At 51.4% G+C, this 19,439-nt stretch overlaps 1 protein-coding gene across 1 annotated transcript in view; it reads right to left on the bottom strand.

Moving 5' to 3' along the window:
- Nucleotides 1–17,142, bottom strand: part of GALNT6 (polypeptide N-acetylgalactosaminyltransferase 6) — a 47,139-nt gene extending 29,997 nt beyond the window's left edge. Inside the window, exons 1-3 of the mRNA XM_040488095.1 lie at nucleotides 16,936–17,142; nucleotides 6,594–6,716; nucleotides 1,242–1,835 (exon numbers count right to left, since the gene is read on the bottom strand). Of these exons, the coding sequence (XP_040344029.1) occupies nucleotides 1,242–1,732 (491 nt within the window). The 5' untranslated portion in view covers nucleotides 1,733–1,835; nucleotides 6,594–6,716; nucleotides 16,936–17,142. The remainder of the gene's footprint in view (nucleotides 1–1,241; nucleotides 1,836–6,593; nucleotides 6,717–16,935) is intronic.
- Nucleotides 17,143–19,439: the final 2,297 nt, after the last annotated feature.

Genomic DNA, 19,439 nt, shown 5'->3' with positions numbered 1-19,439 from the left:
CTCTGTTCCTCAGTAATGTGCGTACTGCATAGAGTGTAATCCAATCCAGAGGTCCCAGAGGGGAAGTAATAGAGCGCGAGTTTGACATCCGAGAAAAGCGACTACAATTTCCACACTCAAGGAGAGAATAAGGCTCTTCTCTTTGCAATGTACGGTTCTTCTCTAACCCATTTCCTCGTTAATTACCTGTCATCTGATGCTACTATCACACATGATTTCCTGTGGCCTCTTCTCCGCCTTCATCTACTCTAGCTATGCTGGGCACGTGGCCACACCGCTGCCCTCCTGACATTCCGCCTTGGGTGGGAGTGGGAATGGGTGAATCCTGGATTATCAAGGAATCACGTGGCCTGACAGCCTCTCTTATCCCCCTCTGCGGGTCACAGAGATTTCTCATGGACCCTCCAGAAGAGCCTCCCCAACTTCCTCCACTGGCTGCCCTCATGCCCGACGCCCCTCCCTGCTGAGGAGCTCCCGATAACTCCGAGTGGCTCCACCTTCTAGGACTAGACTAGCTGGTCCAAGTCCGAGGAAACCTAGGTTCACAGCCCGGAGGAACCCTGAACCACACGAGAAAAGCCCAAAAGGGTGTATAACTCTTGCGTTGGGAAAAAAACAACATCTTTGACTTAAGGGCGGTGTGAACACAGCCACGGCAGCCTCAGTGTGAGGTGGCCGAGCAGGGATCCAAGTGCTGGTCCACTGCCCAGGACTGGAAGTACAAATGGCTTCCTAGAAAGGTTGGAATGAATTCATGGCCCCGTGGGCCTTCATGGCAGGAAACCAGGAGGTGCTAGGACAGTCCTGACCATCTGGGCTGCCGTCAGGAAATGTCCCTTTCTCAGCAGCTCGGTGGCAGAGTGCTCCAGGCTCAGGTAGGCCTCAGCAGAGGGCAAGGCCACCGACATCGCAACCTGGAACCAGCCCTCCCAGATACCCTTGTGTCAGGCCCTGGCCCCAGGCCCTGAGTCCCTCCTTCAGTAACCTGTCACTTTCATAACTGTAACTTCATAAGTCAACATTTCACTCGCACAGTATCCCTGGGCCTCCGGCCTGACCACAATACCACCAGCATAAGGGCACTGGCCAGGAAAAGAAGGGAGGGCTTAGAGGAAATCCTTGCCCACATCATAAGATCACCATCAGCTCTTTAACCTGGCATTTGGCCCGTGGCCATGACCATACCAGCCACGCTTTTGGCGGAGCCCTGGCCTCACCCCAGGACTTTGGGTGCTACTTACTCAGGGGGTCGGGTGTCCGGCCCCAGGGCCCTCTGCAGGGAGATCCGGTCACTGGCAAACGCATTGAAACAGTGTTTCTTATAGCCTTCTTCCTTCTCCTGGGTCTCCAGACTGGTCCACTTGTCCTTCTGAAATGCTTTTCCATCTGCCCCAGGGCTATTGGGATCCTGTGGTGGCCGTTCCCAGAAGGGCCTCAGCTCTGCTGGGGTATAGAGCCCAGGTAGGCAGGACCGGTTTATGGAGACTGGTGTCTCCTGGGGCTCTGGGGCCCGGATCTGGAGCTTAGGCATCGAATCTCGAAGGTTGTTCACAGCCCCCAGCATGAGGTCCAGAACATGGTCCTTCTGGCTCACCAAAGACTTCAGCCACGGTTTCTCTGTGGCCTGTTCCGTGCTGCTGACATCCCTGTGCATGACGAAGAGAAAGAGCACGAAGGCACTGCCCACCATGGCCAGGCGCATGGGCATGTGGCGTCTACGGAGGAGACGCATCCTCGGGGACCGATGGGGACCCCGGCTGGGTCAGCTCTGAGTGCCGGGCCCGACCCTGGAAACAGCTTGATCTGTTGCGATGGCCACACCCTGGGGCCTCAGCCTGAGAAGGGAAGGGATGAGAGAGAGAAATGAGCCAAGGCACAGGTGTGGAAGGGGCTCGAGGTTTGAGGCCAGGCTCTGTTGCTCAATGCTGACAACACCCTGGCCCAGTCACTTCACTTTTCTGTGCCTGACTTTGCTCTCTCCGTAGAATGAGGAGGCCAGACTCAGTGTCTCCTTCCTGCTCTAAGACTGTGCCACTCATGGGTCTAGGACACCGAGACTCTGCAGGAAGAGGTTTGATCGACGTAATCACCTTGGGAAACAATGTGACATTATCAAGCAAAATCGGAAATGTACACATCTATGACCCAGCAATTCTACTCCTGGTTTTACATCCCCGATAACCTCCTGCACACGAGCCAGGAGGCACGTGCAGGAAAGCGTCTAGCAGCGTTGACTCAGATGGCAAAAATGAGAAACAATCCAAGTGTCCATCCACAGAACGAATAAGTGTGAAATACCCACAGAACAGAGGATTCTACGGCAGTGACACAGGACGAGCTGCTTCCACAAGCAGCTACATGGTGTAATTGGTGAGTCTAGACAGCAGGCTGCAGAAAGATACATACGGTATGAATCCACTTACAAAAAATTCAAACACCTAAAGCTAAACAATATATTGTTTATGAATACAAAAATGAACATGTAGCGGGGCGCCTGGGTGGCTCAGTCGGTTAAGCGGCCGACTTCGGCTCAGGTCATGATCTCGTAGTTTGTGAGTTTGAGCCCCGCGTCGGGCTCTGTGCTGACAGCTCGGAGCCTGGAACCTACTTCCAATTCTGTCTTCCTCTCTTTCACCTTGCCTACTCACACTGTCTCTCTCTCTCTCTCTCTCGAAAATAAATAAACATTAAAAAAAATTTTTTTTTAAATGAACCTGTGGTAAAGCTATAAAGAAAAATGAGGGGGAAAAAAAACCCTGAAGGAATAACAAAACCAAAATTTCTGGAGACGGAGGAAAATGTATGGGAACAGAGGCGCACATGGACTTCAAAGTATTTTTTTTTTTAATTTAAAAAAAAGTCTTTATTTATTTTTGAGAGAGAGAGACAGAGTGTGAGCAGGGGAGGAGCAGAAAGGGAGACACAGAATCCGAAACAAGCTCCAGGCTCTGAGCTGTCAGCACAGAGCCAGATGCGGGGCTCAAACTCACCAACCGTGAGATCATGACCTGAGCCAAAGTCGGACGCTCAACCGACTGAGCCACCCAGGCGCCCCACAAAGCATTTTTTTTTTAAGTGGATGGTGGCTGCTGGTAGAACTGTTATTCTTTATACCCTTACATATGTTTTATAAATATTCTTTTCTATCTACTCATTTAATTTTTTAATGTTAAGTTTTGAGAGAGAGAGAGAGAGAAAGTGGGTAGGAGGGTAGGGGAGTAGGGGAGGAGCAGAGAGAGGGGGACAAAGGATCTGAAGAGGGCTCCACGCTGACAGCAGAGAGCCTGATGTGGGACTTGAACTCACGAACCACGAGATCAAGTCCTGAGCCGAAGTAGGATGCATAACCGACTGAGCCACCCAGGCACACCTATCTACTTATATTTAGTTAAAAACAAACAAACCAACCAACCCAGGGGCGCCTGGGTGGCTCAGTTGGCTAAGCGTCTGACTTTGGCTCAGATCATGATCTCACGGTTCATGGGTTCGAGCCCCGCATTGGGCTCTGTGCTGACAGCTCAGAGCCTGGAGCCTGCTTCGGATTCTGGGTCTCCCCCTCTCTGCCCCTCCCCTGCTCATGCTCTGTCTCTCTGTCTCTCTGAAAAATAAACATTAAAAAAAAACAAACCACAAAAAAAAACCCCGAAGGTTCTATAACATCTTCCAGACAGAGATGGGCTTATAGGTTTACCAGCTTCTGTCCTCAGGCACGTGGTCCCATGGCTCAGAGGATGAACGTTTGCCAAACTTTCTGTGGAGAACTCTAGATATTGGTGACAGTAGACCTGGGTACAAATTCTGTTCTGCCTCTTCTAGCAATAATAACACCTACCTTCTACGGTCGTTGTAAGGATTAAAGTACCATGTAATAATTCATGGAAAAAGTTTAGCAGTCTCTGCACATAGCAAGTTCTCAAAAAGTGTTAGTTTCTGTTATTAGCATCTTGTGTGACCCTTGGACAAATTCATCTCTCGAAGGCTCAATTTCCTCATCTGTAAAGTGGGAGGTAACTAATACCTAACGCACAGGGTCACCATGAAGATTAAATCAGCGATAACGTAGGTACAGTGCTCGGCAGAGTGCCTGGCACGTACTAAGCCCTCAATAAATGCTATCAATTATTTCTATTATTACAATTAATAAATCCCTGCTCAGCTTCCCAGCAATTATCCTTGAGTACCTGGTCCTTGGCCAAAGCCACACTCATTACCCGTAGCATGTCTTGTTAAAAAGTAATTCCGGTTGAGCTACTTAACGCTGTTATTTAAACACACAAGCTCCTTCCTGCCTGTGGAGAAAAGCCTCGTGTCTGGAGTCACTGGGATCTGTGGAATACGCATCCATCATGATCTCCAGAGGGAGCGGGGCTACACAGGTGGTTTTCTTTTACAACGTCAGATTCGACAGCATCAGCAAAAGTCACATAAAACGAAACCTCTTTGAGCAACTGTTTTGTATCAGGAGTTGTCTAGGAGACAGGAGAGGAAATGTGTTAATTCCGCCAGCAGTGATTGAATAGGGCAGGTACTCAGCCAGCCAGATTGGGGATGGCGAGAAGTGGGAGCTGGTGCACTGAAAGAAGAATATGCGGATTATGACCTGCGGAATGAGGTGGCCCAGACCACCCACATGGCGTCTGTAGGTAGCTCCCTCAGCATCTGAGGTCCCACTTGGCGGAAGTGAAACCCGTGGAGTTATTCTGATTGAAGGCCGAGTTTCAACACACCCACACAAAGGAAGCAGAGGCACAAGATTCGTTATTACTTACAGGTCCCAGAAGCGAGGGGGCGCAATGAGCCAGGGGGAAGGGCTGTCCTCTGTCTGGGGTCACCAGGAAGCAGGAGACAGACATAGCTAGCTAGCACCTATACTTAAAGGCGACCGGAGCAGAGGTCACTATCTTCTCCCAGGCTTAACTCTAAGTAGTTATTATTTTTTTTAATGTTTATTTTTGGAAGAGAGTAGGAGCAGGGGAGAGGCAGAGAGAAAGGGGGACAGAGGATCCCAACTGGGCTCCACACTGACAGCAGAGAGCCCGAGGTGGGGCTCGAACCCAGGAACCGTGAGATCATAACCTGAGCTGAAGTCGGATGCTCAATGGACTGAGCCACCCAGGCGCCGCCTAAGTGGTCATTTTAAAAGGTGCTCTGCTAAAAGCAAAGTGGGAACTTTTGGCAGGCATCCTAAACTCGAGTCCTTATCTAAATGTCCAGGCTGTGGATGTGAGAAGGGTTATCATGCTGTAAAATGCCGAGGCAGCAACTCAGAAAAACAAAGCCTTCTTTCTCGAAAGTTGTTTTTCGCATCACACTGGGGGAGGCAGTGATGGGCAAGTCCAACCTTCGAGGAGCATACAGTCAATTGGGGAAGTCAGATTTTTTTTTTAATTGAAGTATAGTTGACCTGGGAAGTCAGATTTTCAATGGAGATCAGCCAATGAGACAGGCATCCTTGGTGCCCAGGGAGAGTGGATGCAGGAAACTCAGCAAGTGGGGGAAGGTGACGTCTGTGAAGAGGTCTCATGGGGGGAGGAGCTTGGGCTGAGCACTGACTCACAAGTAGGAGCTGGCCAGGCCAGGTGAGTATCCTTCAGGCAGAGGGAACAGCACCAACTACGGCCTGGAGGTGGGAGAGAGCATGGCCAAGCAGAAAACTGCCAGTAGTTCGGTATGGTGGGAGCATGAAAATAGCCGAGGATGGGCCTGGAGAGGTGGCTGCAGGTAGGTCCCCATGCCAAGGAGTTTGCCCTTGACCTGAGGTATGGGAGCAACAAAAGATTAGCCAGGGCCCAGCATTACAGGAAAACAGTATGACAGCTGGTGGAGGGTGTCCAGGAGATAGATCTGATTGGCAGGTGGATGGCCAACCGAGAGGCGTGTCGGTGGCGGTGAGGGTCTGACCCAAGAAAGCAGGTGTGTGGATGAGGAGGCAGGACCCAGTGCTAGGAAAACTCCCTTGGGTGATGGGACAGGACAATTTGCCCCAGTTGGGACACAGAGGGGTACAGAGCGGTATGAGAGAATTCCTCTCTCCAAGAGATCTTAAAATCTAGTTGGAGAATAAGAATTGCCAGCACTGGGTCCAGGTAGCACCTGTCCAGGGAAGACACGGGAACAGGAAAAAAAAAAAAAAAAAAAAAAGGTCTTTCACTGAACACCCTTCTGAACTTTGAACCCTGACTACATTATCTATTCAAAAATTAATAAAATTAAAACTTCATAATAACAGCACAGGCAGTAAGGGCTGAGCTGGGAGACGGATCTCTCTGTGGGCTTGAAGGAGGCTTCAAGGAGGGAATGGGGATTCAGCGCAGACGCAGGTTTCTGCCCTAGAGGTTGAGCCGTGCTGGGCCAGCACAAGGGGTTGAGCTAGACATCTCCTCAATTCTGGAACTGCCCCAGCTAAACACAAACAACAGGGCCCGTAAGTGGGGAAGTGTTTGCCATGACAGTGTTGCCCCATCCTGCAGGCTGCATCTTCCCTGATATTTTCTGTGTACCTTCCGACTCCAGCAAGAAAGAGGGCGCACAGTTAGGAACAAAGGCTTGGTAACAGCTTAGTTACCAGCTGCTGCCAAGTGCTCAAGACTCACCTCCTCCAGGAAGGCCTCCCTGACTGATTCACTCAGAATCACCCAGGTCACTCCAACTCCCTCGTCCTGGCATTGCCTCGTGGTCCTTTGCAGTGGGGTTCACCTTTGCTCCTTTTATTTCCCCTGGAGAAAGAGACCTAGGGTTAAATTGAGTCCTTTCCCAGGCATCTGCTCGCTCTCAATCCAGTCTGCCTGTCTAAGCCTTGCTCTCCGAAGTTTGCAGTTCCTCAAGGTACTAACCACATCCTGAAATGAAACGAGACACCTGTGATTAGCCGTGGCAGGAAGGGACTAGGTCTCTAGTTCGTTTGCTCAGCATGTGGGCAATAGGAAAGCGTCCCTTAGAAGAGACACACAATCGGATGGAAACCAGAAGACTTTGGGATGAAGGATTCCTGGCCTCTGCGTAGGAGATTCCCAGAAGTGTGGTTAGCAGGACTGGGGAGTCAGCCCTCCACTAGCCTGGTGAAGGAGTCGTCCCTATTGTATGTAGTCCTTGGTGAAGTCCAGGGCTTCCCAGGATCCTCACCCCAGTGTCTTCTTCTATTGCCCCTCACCTTGAGGCTCCCACGCCTGACTTTGAGGCTCCCACGCCTGACCTACAGGACCACTGGGCAAGGGTGCCTGCCCATAGCCCTCATCCACTCATTCCCCTCCTGCTACTGCTGCACATTCATTCCCAACTCTTTTCCCTCCAGCCACCCTTGGTATTGCCACACATAGAACCATCTTGGTTTCAGTACTGAGATGACGCCAGAAATCCTCTTCTTCCAGGAAGCTTTCCTAGATCGAACAAATGCAACCTGCTTCTCTGGCCCCACCAGCCAGAACACGAGCTCACCTTCTGTCACTGGTATAAGGGAATTGAGGTTTTACCCACCCGAGTGCCTGTCTAAGCACTGATTACAACCCATCATAGGATTGTGGAATAAATTTCAGGTGTTGCAAATCGGCATGAAAAACATTCTTTAAAAGATCAGAATGAAATAGAACAAAAAAGAAAGTCTCAAAGTGCCTCATATGCAATAGGGGTGAGTACTGTTTTGTTAAAATTTCATGTCAGTTATTACATATACATACAGTACAGCGAGTGTCTTAGTAGTCTGAAGCTTTAACAACTTCAGAAGGGTAAATACTATATACTTAACATCATTTGAAAATTTTTTACCTGATTTTTATGAATTTTGAATAACAAATTTTTATTTTCTTTTAAAAAAAAATTTTTTTTTTCAACGTTTATTTATTTATTTGGGACAGAGAGAGACAGAGCACGACGGGGAAGGGGCAGAGAGAGAGGGAGACACAGAATCGGAAGCAGGCTCCAGGCTCTGAGCCATCAGCCCAGAGCCCGACGCGGGGCTCGAACTCACGGCCGCGAGATCGTGACCTGGCTGAAGTCGGACGCTTAACCGACTGCGCCACCCAGGCGCCCCAACAAATTTTTATTTTCATGCTGTTCTCCACCCATTGGAGACGATAAACATATCCCGACACAAAGTTACAATGAAAAATGTGTTATTTAAAATTCATAAAACTTTGGGGTGCGTGGTGGATGGCTCAGTCAGTTAAGTGTCTGACTTCAGCTCAGGTCATGATCTTGCGGTCTGTGAGTTTGGGCCCCACATCGGGCTCTGTGCTGACAGCTCAGAGCCTGGAGCCTGCCTCGGATTCTGTGTCTCCCTCTCTCTCTGCCCCTCCCCCACTCACTGTCTCTCTCCCTCTCTCAAAAATAAAAAAACATTAAAAAAATTTTTTTAGGGGCGCCTGGGTGGCGCAGTCGGTTAAGCGTCCGACTTCAGCCAGGTCACGATCTCGCGGTCCGTGAGTTCGAGCCCCGCGTCGGGCTCTGGGCTGATGGCTCAGAGCCTGGAGCCCGTTTCCGATTCTGTGTCTCCCTCTCTCTCTGCCCCTTCCCTGTTCATGCTCTGTGTCTCTCTGTCCCAAAAATAAATAAACGTTGAAAAAAAAAATTTTTTTTTAAATAAAAAAAAATTTTTTTTAATTCATAAAACTTAAAGGTTAAGGAGATTTAAATTATTACCTTTCTAAAAAAAATTTTTTTTTAACGTTTATTTATTTTTGAGACAGAGAGAGACGGAGCATGAACAGGGGAGGGGCAGAGAGAGAGGGAGACACAGAATCCGAAACGGGCTCCAGGCTCTGGGCTGTCAGTACAGAGCTGGACGCGGGGCTCGAACTCACGGACTGTGAGATCATGACCTGAGCCGAAGTCGGACGCTCAACCGACTGAGCCACCCAGGCGCCCCTAAATTATTACATTTTAAATGAGGCTTTTTCTAGGGGTGCCTGGGTGGCTCAGTCGCTTAAGCGTCTGACTTTGGCTCAAGTCATGATCTCGCAGTTTGTGAATTCGAGTTCTGCATCGGGCTCTGTGCTGACAGCTCAGAGCCTAGAGCCTGCTTTGGATTCTGTGTCTGCCTTGTTCTCCGCCCCTCCCCCGCTCAAGCTCTGTCTCTCTCTCTCTCTCTCTCTCTCAAAAATAAATAAACATTAAAAAAATGTTTAAATGATGCTTTCCTGTTAGTTTGTAGAATTCATACCTCTGACGTGATTACAGTGTAAAGGTGAGACTTTGGGGATACGCTGTCACATGGAAGCGGGCACTAGGTCTTGTAAAATGTCTTTCTTAGGGGTGCCTGGGTGGCTCAGTTGGTTAAGCGTTGGACCCTTGATTTGGGCTCAGGTCGTGATCTCATGGTTTGTGAGTTCGAGCCCCATGACTAACAGTGTGGGGCCTGCTTGGGATTCTCTGTCTCCCTCTCTCTCTGCCCCTTCCCACTTGTGTGTGCGTGCTCTCTCTCTCTCTCTCTCTCTCTCAAAATAAATAAATAAACTTAGGGGCACCTGGGTGGCTCAGTCGGTTAAGTGCCCGACTTTGGCTCAGGTCATGATCTCATGGTTCATGGGTTGGAGCCCCGCATCCGGCTCTGTGCTGACAGCTCAGAGCCTGGAGCCTGCTTTGGATTCTGTGTCCTCTCTCTCCCTGCCCCTCCCCCACTTGTGCTCTGTCTCTCTCTCTCTCTCTCAAAAATAAATAAACATTAAAAAAAAATTTTTTTTAAATAAACTTAAAAAAAATGTCTTTCTTATTTTGGCCCAGTCATAGAAGTTTGAAAGCAGGGCTGCAAGATCTGTTCTGTCACACCTTTGTGAACTCCTGGGCCAGACAGGCAGGTTGTTTTCACCTTTGTTCTCACTTGCAAAGCCTAGCACAGGGTTTTTTTCTGGAGTAGATGTTCCATAAACTCTTGTTACACGAGATGATGCCTGAGGGGTTAAAGTGAGCTGTTCAAAGCTCCGAGGGAACGCACTGCACTGGCTTCACGGAAAGATATTTTGGATGCGTTTACCACAGCAGGCATGTGAGTTACAGGATATTCTTTGGTCACACATCAGCGTGCCGCTTTGGCTAGGTCTGTCCGCGAGCCCAGCACCCTCATTTTACAGGAGAGGCCAGAGTGGCCGGGTGACTTCACACAGTATCACACAGCCTGTGGCTCCCGGGGGCCAATGCCAGTCTCCCAGCTCCCAGGCCACTGCTCCGTTCCCACACTCTGACCTCCCGGTTGCAGGTCGCCTGGGGGAACTGGAGACCGGTTTAGGCTCTTCCGCCCCAGGGGCCAGGCTGTTCCCGCCCCCCCCCCCCCCAGCCTCCCCACCACCCACTGCTCCGCTCTAACACCGCCCCTCCCCTCCCTGGCACCTGCCCTCCCCCAGATCCTACCTAGGACTACAGACAGATGCTTTAAAGATGCCAAAATTCTAAGTCCCAGGCAAAGGCTCAGCTTTTGTGAAAACCAGCGGCAGCCAACCAGAACACGCCCTGGCCGGCCAGGTGGCCTTTTTGTAACAAAGTTTCTTTCTGTTTATCAGCAAAGCTGCTCACCTCCGGGAGACGTGGCAGCCAGGAAGTAGGCAGTCGACACCACCAAGGGGATGTTTGCTCAGGTTACTCACCCTACAGCTCAATTACAGGTTCTTCGACAAGTGCCGACTGTTGCCATTCTCTCACCGAGGGCACAGGTGTGTGGAGCTAGACATCCCGCTGGGGAGGGGACAGGTCAGGCTACTGGCGAGGGAGAGGGGGACCCGAGAGGCCGTTTGGGGCCAGAGGATTCTTTCTTCGCCACCAGCACTTCTTGCCATCAAACACAGCATGCATTTCACTTCCTCTGTTCTCATGAGTAGCAAATTCTCTCCTCCAACCCGCCCCCCTGACCCTTCAGATTACAGAAGGCTGGGAGGTTTTCACTTTCCCCATAATTACACCTTCAGGACACTTCAGTTGTTCCTTAAGACTCAGGCGGCAGTCCTGTGGCTTATTTTCCCAGAAAGATGCCCCGAAAGTTATTTCTGTAGCTAGTCTATCAAGTTGTTTTCCCCATGGTGTCTAGGTTCGTTTTATGTTTGCATAAAATGTTAAGCCTAAATTACCCAAACACGGATATTCCATTGAAAAACCCACCCCAAACTGGCTCACAGGGTATACCTCGAACGGTGCTCGGCGAATGTTCGCTAATTTACTCCGAGGCTGTAAAAGCCACTGCAGATCAAAATAATACGTGACCGTAGTTGAGCAGCTCACAGGTTTTTCACCGGAGGACCTCCAGGCCTGTCGGGTGGGGGCAGGGACTGAGCCTGGAGACTGCTGGCTCCTTCGGGGGTGGGGGGGAGGGAGGATGGAAGGGGGGGGGGGGGGGGGGGAGGGGTTAACCGGAAGGGTACTCCCGAGGGCTTGGGCTGGTCCCCAGATTTGAAGAGGGGGTGGTGAGGGGAGAGGGCAGAACGGAGGTTTTTCCCTCCCTCCTCACCGCACGCTTTGCTCCAGGCTGTAGGACTGCGGTCCAGGACCATCTATCCTCACACACACCACACCCTGAACTCAGGGTCTATACCCTGCCCCCTCGGTGGGCCGGCCTTCCCAATTTCCCCTAGGCTGCCAGAAGCATCGAAATCTTTGAAACAGCCCCTGCCCCTGCCCTTGCCCCGCTCCCAGGCAGGTACAAGGGCTTTCAGTGCCTTCTCAACGTCAGGTTCACTCCACGCCCACTCCCGGGCCCTGCTGATTCATTCCCTGCCTCCTGGATCCTCCTCTTCCTCTCTCTCACTCAAAACCATCCTCTGAGACTGAATCCTTATCTCCCAACATCTGGAGGATAAGCAGAAGCTGCCGGCAGCCTCCTTTGCCTCAGGCCTCTCTCCCTTTTACAATCTGAACAGCTGTATTCTTATTCCTTTAGTGACATTTGCTTGTAGCAAAGACAGGGCCTGGGCTGTCAGCTTCCTGCCTGCCACTCACCCTCATTGGCCTACCTTTTCCTCCTCACAGCCTTTTCCTTATATTCTTTTTTTTTTTTTTAATTTTTAAAAAAATTTAAATTTTTTAATATTTATTTTTGAGAGAGAGAGCACGTGCGTGAGTGGGGGAGGGGCAGAGAGAGAGAGACACACAGAATCTGAAGCTGGCTCCAGGCTCTGAGCTGTTAGCAGAGACCAATGCGGGGCTCGTGAGATCATGACCTGAGCCCAAGTCGGATGTTTAACCGACTGAGCCACCCAGGTGCCCTTCCCTTATATTCTTGCTCAACAAGCTGTGTTCTATTCTCTTTCAAATTCTTCCTCAGGCTCCCCTCCTCCAAGAAGCCTTCTTAAGACTAAGGTGCCTCTTATTGCCCTCAGGATCCTGGTGCATTTGTTTCCAAATTTCACTGCCCAGGCTTCCCCTGGTGGGACTTCCCCACTAGATTTTGTGAGAGAGGGAGAGCCGGCAGGCCTAGACTCAGGTTACCTACATCCTGTTTGCTTTCTCCTTCCCAGTCCTTAAATCTCCTGGGCCTCGGTCTTCTGCCTCCAGAATGGTTTTCCCCGACAAACCCACCGAGCCTTCTAAGCCCCAACCAACCCACCTAAGCCTTCTAAGCCCCACAGCATCCCACAGCCCTGGGGAATTTGGTTGTGCTATTCTACTGCCTTGTTCTGTCTGTCCTTTGTTCTCTCTTATGGGTAGAGCTGAGGGTGAGGATTGGGTTTCTTCCTTCCTTCAAATCTATCTAGGGCTCAGGACCAGGTTGCCAAGGGTGTAGGAGAATAATGTGACCCCACAGGGCTCTCAGGTGCCACAAAAGAGTCTTCTGACGGTCCCTTTTCTCCCCAGACTGAACCCAACCTTGTTCACTGTGCAAGCCTTTGACACAGCACAATTACAGCATTGAGCACAACACAGAGACAGGCACTGCCCTGCACTTGACCTCTCATTTATTCAAACCCTCACTCTCATTCCCATTGAATGAGAACGGACATTTTGGGCTTTCTCAGAGTGGGACAGAGGGCTGGATGAAGAGCCAAGTTCACCCAAGTCTTTGGCACGGCCATTCATTGGGTCCCTCTGGTGTACGGACACCCTCTCTGATCCTCAGCTTCACTTCCAGAGCTGGTGAGGTCTGCATGAGCCAGAGGAGGCTAAGGGCAATACCACCACCATTTTTAATATCACCGCTCACCACGTCAAGTCAAGGGACAGTTATCTTTTCCATTTTACACAGAAGGAAACTGAAGCACAGGGAGGTTAAGTAACTTGACCAAGGTCACATAGCAAGGAAGGGGCAGAGGCAGGGTTTGCACTCAGTCCCACATCTCCAAAGCCCACTGTCTTCACCATGACCCCGCACTGCCTCCCATTTGGCTGGTGCTTGGAGCTTCGCCAAAGCACTTTCACATACACCTTCTCATTTGCTCCCCACCCAGGGAGTGTTTATGTGACTTGGCCAGAGTTAGACAGCTAAATTAGAGACAGAGCTGAGTCAGCCGCCTGGATCCACAATACCTACTGCCTCCCTGCTCGGGGAGACCCCTGGTCCTAGGGTTAGCTGCCCCCTCCTATTCCTGACTTCGGTTCTAGGCAATGGTTAGCTGGACTAAGACTGTGGCCATTATCTCCTGTTCGTTTATCTCCCACCTGAACCTGGGCTAAGATGTTTCTGACCTCAGAGGGCATCCAGCATGCATCCGTGCCTCCCCTTATCAGCCGTGATGTTCCTCCATGCTGCTGTGGGTGGGCATCTGCTGTCCTGAGCAGTGATTACCAAGGACCAGGCCATCTCGGGCAGCTCAATATCCTTCACGGTTCTACCGGCTCCAGATGAGCTCTTCTCTGTCTTTGACAGTCCTGTCCTTTCCATCCTGACACCCCTGAAAGTAGTTTGGTCTTGTTCTTTCTGCGTGTCTAATGGTTGAAGAACAGGACGGAACTGTTGAGGAACTAGGGAAGTACCTGCAAGGATACTGGCTTCTGCAGGATAATTTGAACCAAAGTCTATTTCAACCCCCTCACCTTACCTTGTACTATCCATGGCATGAATTTGCCTGTCTCATCCTTTTTACCCTTCCTAGGAGGGGTAGGGGATGAGGCTCCTGTGTTGGAGAGGTGAATAGGGCCTGTGTAGTGCACACACATCTCTGGTAAAATGAGCCTCAGGTTCCTTGGTGTGTCCAGAGTTATTAACCTCACCCAGTGCCTGTGAACTGCATCTGTGGGTCTGGAGGGGCAGCATTAAAACCTTTCCTGGGACCGTAGCCAATAGAGGGGGTCTGTTTTAAGCTTTGCTGGTAAAATGAACCCCCCTTCCTCCATAGACACAGGACAGCCCCATCCTGCCCTCCGCAGAAGTCAGGGTCTGGGGTGACTAGCTTTGGGGGCAAGTAACAAACTGTTCCTCCTTTCAGTTAGCCTGGGGCTTGTCGGAACAAGTGACGGGGAAATAGGGAAGTTGGGGACAGTCACAGTCATGAACACCCATCAGACTCCCTTCCCATAAAAACCACACAGCTCCCACTCCCCAAAGGCCCAAGACTCCAGAGAGAGGACATCTGAGACCCCACCTCTACTCAGGAGCAAGGTGGCGCTGGCAGGAGGATGGCTCTCTGAAAGATTTCCGAGGTGGAGCACGTGGGGTGGCCCACTCTGGGAGGAAGGGGGACGGAAAGAACACGGGGACGTGGGTGGGTAAAGGGAAAAGGCTGTAGAACCCCGGAGGGGCTGCTGTGGCTCGTCCCTCTCCCACCCCACCCCTTCACGTCCCAAAGGTCTGAACTTTTCATTCGTCTTTAAGCGAGGCGCGGAGGTGAAGGGGGGGGGGTCGTACCGAGGGAGGAGCTAGAGGCCGCCACCACGGACGAGGACCCGTCTGGCCCAACCCCTTCATTTCACTACTGGGGGTGGCGAGGAGGAAGTGGTGAAGGAGAAGGTCGGCGGAGGAGGGAGGTGGGGAGCAAGGACCTGGCAGAAGCCAGTCCGACTGGGGGAAAGCAGCGGGAGAGCTCTGAGTTCCAGGCCCGGCGGAGGGGGCAGGGGGGGGGGTCGTCTATCGCGAGGGCCTGCGAGGGTCGCCGGCAGCTTCTGCCACTTACCTGGCGCGCGGAGGGAGAGCCGCAGCCGCTCGGCGGTGTGGCTCGCGGGTTTCCCGACGGGACGTCCTGGAGGGCGGGGCCGGGGCGGGCCTTGCACGGCCGCTGGGGCGCGCACTTCCCGCAGCTCCCGGGCTAGAGGCAGGCGGCCACCCGCAGCGCCCGGAGCTCTGCTGCGGGCGGCCGGGAGGCCGGCGGCCTGCTGGGGCGCGCCCCCTGCCCCAGGCTCCCCCCGCCCCCGCCCCGCCGCTGCTAGAAGCTTCTCCAGCTTCTCCTGGTCTCAGCCCACCCAGGGGTACCGTCCCCGCGGCCAGGCTCTCGGCGCCGAGAAAGATCCGAGGGTCCTAGTGGCTCCGAAGACGACAGGCATTAAGCCGAACCGCCGGCGGCGCGGAGCACTGTGCGCAGGGAACCGCAACGTGCGGCGCGCCGGCTCAGAGCGCTCCGGGCCGGGAGGCGGCGGCGCCGGAGGAACAGAACGCGGCCGGGCGGCTGGAAGCCCCGGGGCTCCGTCCCAGGTTTGCTTCTCATTGGCGGGGTGGTCTCGGGCACATGACTCCTCCCCTCCATCCCCCGACGACTGCAGGTGTTAACTGTGGGCCGCGAACAGCGCTCGGGGCTTCTGAAACGCCAGCTCTCGAGTCAACCCCAATCCCAGCGAGCGGGAAGGTTATGAGCCAGAATGTACCCGGGACGCGGCTGATCCCACAGCTAGAGTGATGCCCTAAGTGTGGTTTCCGGAGTTGCAGCATCAGCATCCTCCGATAAGTTGTTAGAGACGTAGATTGTTGGGTCCCACCCCAGACCTAAATAATAGGAAACTCTGGGGGATGGGGCCCGGCAACTTGCGTTTTTAAAAGTCCGCCAGGTAATTTTGGTGCCTGCTCAACTTTGAGACCCACTGAGCAAGCAGGGGCAGGGCTAGAATTAGAATCAATACATTCAGTTCCGAAGCACAAGCTCTGAATCCCCCTGCCTTAGCCTGGGGCTGCCCCAGAATTTCCCTCCAGCTGTAGGGTCCTGTGATGTCATCTTTTGGGTCCTTTATCGCAGTAATAGAGAAGTAACGTGGATGACCACAAATAGCTAGTAATTTAGAAATTTTCTATGGTAGAAACTTGGACCACTAATTCTGGTTTTCTTTTTGTTCGAGTGTTTGTTTATTTTTTTTTAATGTTTATTTATTTTTGAGAATGAGAGAGAGAAAGAGGCAGAGTGTAAGCAAGGGAAGGGCAGAGAGAGAGGGAGACACAGAATCTGAAGCAGGCTCCAGGCTCCAACTGTCCGGACAGAGCCTGATGGGGTGCTCGAACCCACGAACCCCGAGGCCACGACTTGAGCCGAAGTCAGTCGCCCAACCAACTGAGCCACCCAGGCGCCCCTTGTCTGAGTGTTTAAATGCATTTGTGTTTCTAAGTCTGTAAGACCTGGGAGCCATCGTGTACACAAGGGGGTAAATCTGAGCAAGAAGACTGCTCTCACAAGAACTGGGAAGGGCAGGGAAGCCCCTTGGGGATCCACAGTGCACCTGAGGGAAGTAATCTTGTTTTCAAATCTGGGACCCCGAGGCAGGATTGAGTTATTCAGAAGGAGGCCGGAGGTTTTTGGGTGATGGAGTCTGGAGAGATGAGATGAGGCCAGTGGAGGCTGGAGAAGACCTTGCCCAGCCATGAAGGATGGACTTCCCCAAAGGAGGCGAAAAGGGAGGCACCCATTCACTCTTGGCATGGTCCCCTCTCTCCTAACTCCAGGCCCTCCCATCCCCAACTCCCTTGCTTTCACATTAGACCCTGGGGTGTAAGCTTTTGAAGACAGATCTACAGAATTTACTTTGATCCTTTACAGACCCTCAGGGCTGGAAGTCCCACCGCTCCAGCTGCCACCATTCTTGTCACTTGCCACCATTCTTGTCACTTACCTTATTCGACAGGTGTCTTACTCAGACGAATGGCATCTCCTGTGAAAGACTGTGGGCTGTTGCCCCTCATTTGTGCTTTCTGGGGCTAGACAGTCCTGTACCATCTGACCCTTCGGTCTTTGGGGTTCCTCTAACTCTGCTCTGGGACCCTTGGGGTTGTGTGATCCTGGCCGGGCCCTTGGGCTTTAGTCGGGACTCAACTTGACCTGAGGGTGATAGGCTCGGCTGGACTCACAGCCTCCGTTCTTCCCCCAAGTCATGGCAGAGTCACAACCACTAACCCTAACCCGGAGTTCCCGAGAGGGTGGTGTCGGGCTTCTCAAGGAAGCCTCATCAGTCTGCGTCGTGTGCGCCGCATTCCGGAAGCAAATTACTCATCCCATTTTACTTCAGCTGACTCAAATTTCAGATATGACTTTGAGTCCTTAGAATAATTAGCTGCCTAATTTGGAGGTGCATGTAGTCTGCAGGATACGTGACCCACCCCTGATGTGTCATACACTGAGCTATTCTCTCCTAGCTGGAAGGATGGTGTGGAGGTCAGGAAGGTCTGGAGGTGAGCCGCTGCAGAATGGTGACCGTGACCTCAGCCAGCCACTGGTTGCAGCCGCTTAAGAAAACAGTGTTCTTTTTTTGTTTTTTAAAAATGCTCATCTATTTATTTTGTGTGAGAGAGAGAGAGAGAACACAAGCAGGGGAGGGGCAGAGAGAGGGGGAGACAGAGAATCCCAAGCCGATTCCACACTGTCAGCACAGAGTCCAACGCGGGGCTCCCATTCACAACCGTGAGATCATGACCTGAGCCAAAGTCAAGAGTCTGACGCTTAACCAACCGAGCCACCCAGGTGCCCCAAGAAAACAAGTTTTCTTTAATTGAAGAACTTATATAGGCATGTGGTTAAAAAATTTTTTTTCAAGCACTATAAAAAGGTATGCGGTGCAAGTGACATTTTTTCCCCTCCTTAGACCTTTAGTCCTCTCCAGAAATCACCTCCGCATAGTCATCCACTCTTCCCCGTCACTAAGCTCTTCTGTAGAACAGGTCTGAATTCCTTGCTCCTCAAGAAAATCCTGTGAATTTCATTATTTTCTCACAGTCTTGTTTTTATTTCTCGGTCATTTTAGATTCTGTTTCTGGGCGTTCAGAGTTGCTTTTTACATTATTGTGCTTTGGGGATTCCCCCCAGAAGGCAGGAAATGTGGTGGAGAGCAGATCGGTTGAAGCAAGCGAGACAAGGGCAGCTGACAGGACATCAGCTCTGGCCCTTATCAGGTGTCTTCCTTCCACATGTAGTCCCTGGTGAGGGGGATGCCCACCTCTAGGTGGAGCAGAATGACCGAGACTTGCCCATTAGGGCAGGTGCTGGCTGCACTTCGCAGGCCAGGGTTACAGAGGAAGCGGCCATGACTTTGCCAGGCAGGTAGAAGTGGGGTTAATGATGCCCAACATTGCTGTAAAGCTTGAGCAGATAACTGATGTGAAAGCATGATAATTTGGTTCTTCTGTTACATCTGTTTCTTTTTTTTTAATTTTTTTTTCAACGTTTTTTATTTATTTTTTTGGGACAGAGAGAGACAGAGCATGAACGGGGGAGGGGCAGAGAGAGAGGGAGACACAGAATCGGAAACAGGCTCCAGGCTCCGAGCCATCAGCCCAGAGCCCGACGCGGGGCCCGAACTCACGGACCGCGAGATCGTGACCTGGCTGAAGTCGGACGCTTAACCGACTGCGCCACCCAGGCGCCCCTACATCTGTTTCTTTATCTTCTCTCCCCATATTCCCCTTTCCTCCTTCTCATCTCATTTCCACGCCCCAAAGAGAAACACGCAAGGCCAGAAACGTTCTAGGATCCCAGGCAGAGCTGTCCCAAGTTCTGCCACAATCCCTCATGTGTAGTTAACTCACCTCCTAGTTCAATAGGAATTACAGATAATTTCCTTATCTGTAAAATGGGTACTAGGGTAAGGTGAGTGAGGTATTTGCCTTAGGTGCAAAATTGAAGGGGACATCAAACCTCAGTTAATCGAGTAATATTTAATATGATATTTTAATACACCCAAATTAGTGCAAAAAATCTATCTTGAACAAAGTAGCAACAGTGGTCTTTTGAAATGTTAGAAAGTTTCTATTTTTTCTGTTTATTTATTTTAAGAGAGAGAGAGAGAGAGAGAGAGAGCAAGTGGGAGAGGGGTAGAGAATGAGAGGGAAAGAGAGAATCCCAAGCACTGTCAGCGTGGAGCCCAGTGCGGGGCTCAAACTCATGAACCGCAAGATCGTGACCTGAGCCGATGTCAGACACTTAACCGACTGAGCCACCCAGACGCCCCTGGAAATTTTTTGTAATTATGCTTTTTTTTTTTTTAATTTTTAAATGTTTACTTTATTTTTGAGAGAGAGGGAGAGAGAGAGAGACAAAGTGTGAGTGGGGGAGGGACAGAGAGAGAGAGGGAGAGACAGAATCTGCAGCAGGCTCCGGGCTCTGAGCCATCAGCACAGAGCCCAA

Source organism: Herpailurus yagouaroundi, unplaced genomic scaffold, assembly GCF_014898765.1.
Source record: "Herpailurus yagouaroundi ecotype Mexico unplaced genomic scaffold, PumYag 166, whole genome shotgun sequence".
Lineage (NCBI taxonomy): Eukaryota > Metazoa > Chordata > Mammalia > Carnivora > Felidae > Herpailurus > Herpailurus yagouaroundi.
The sequence above is the reverse complement of the archived record's forward strand: the minus strand, read 5'-3'. Positions and strand labels throughout refer to the sequence as shown.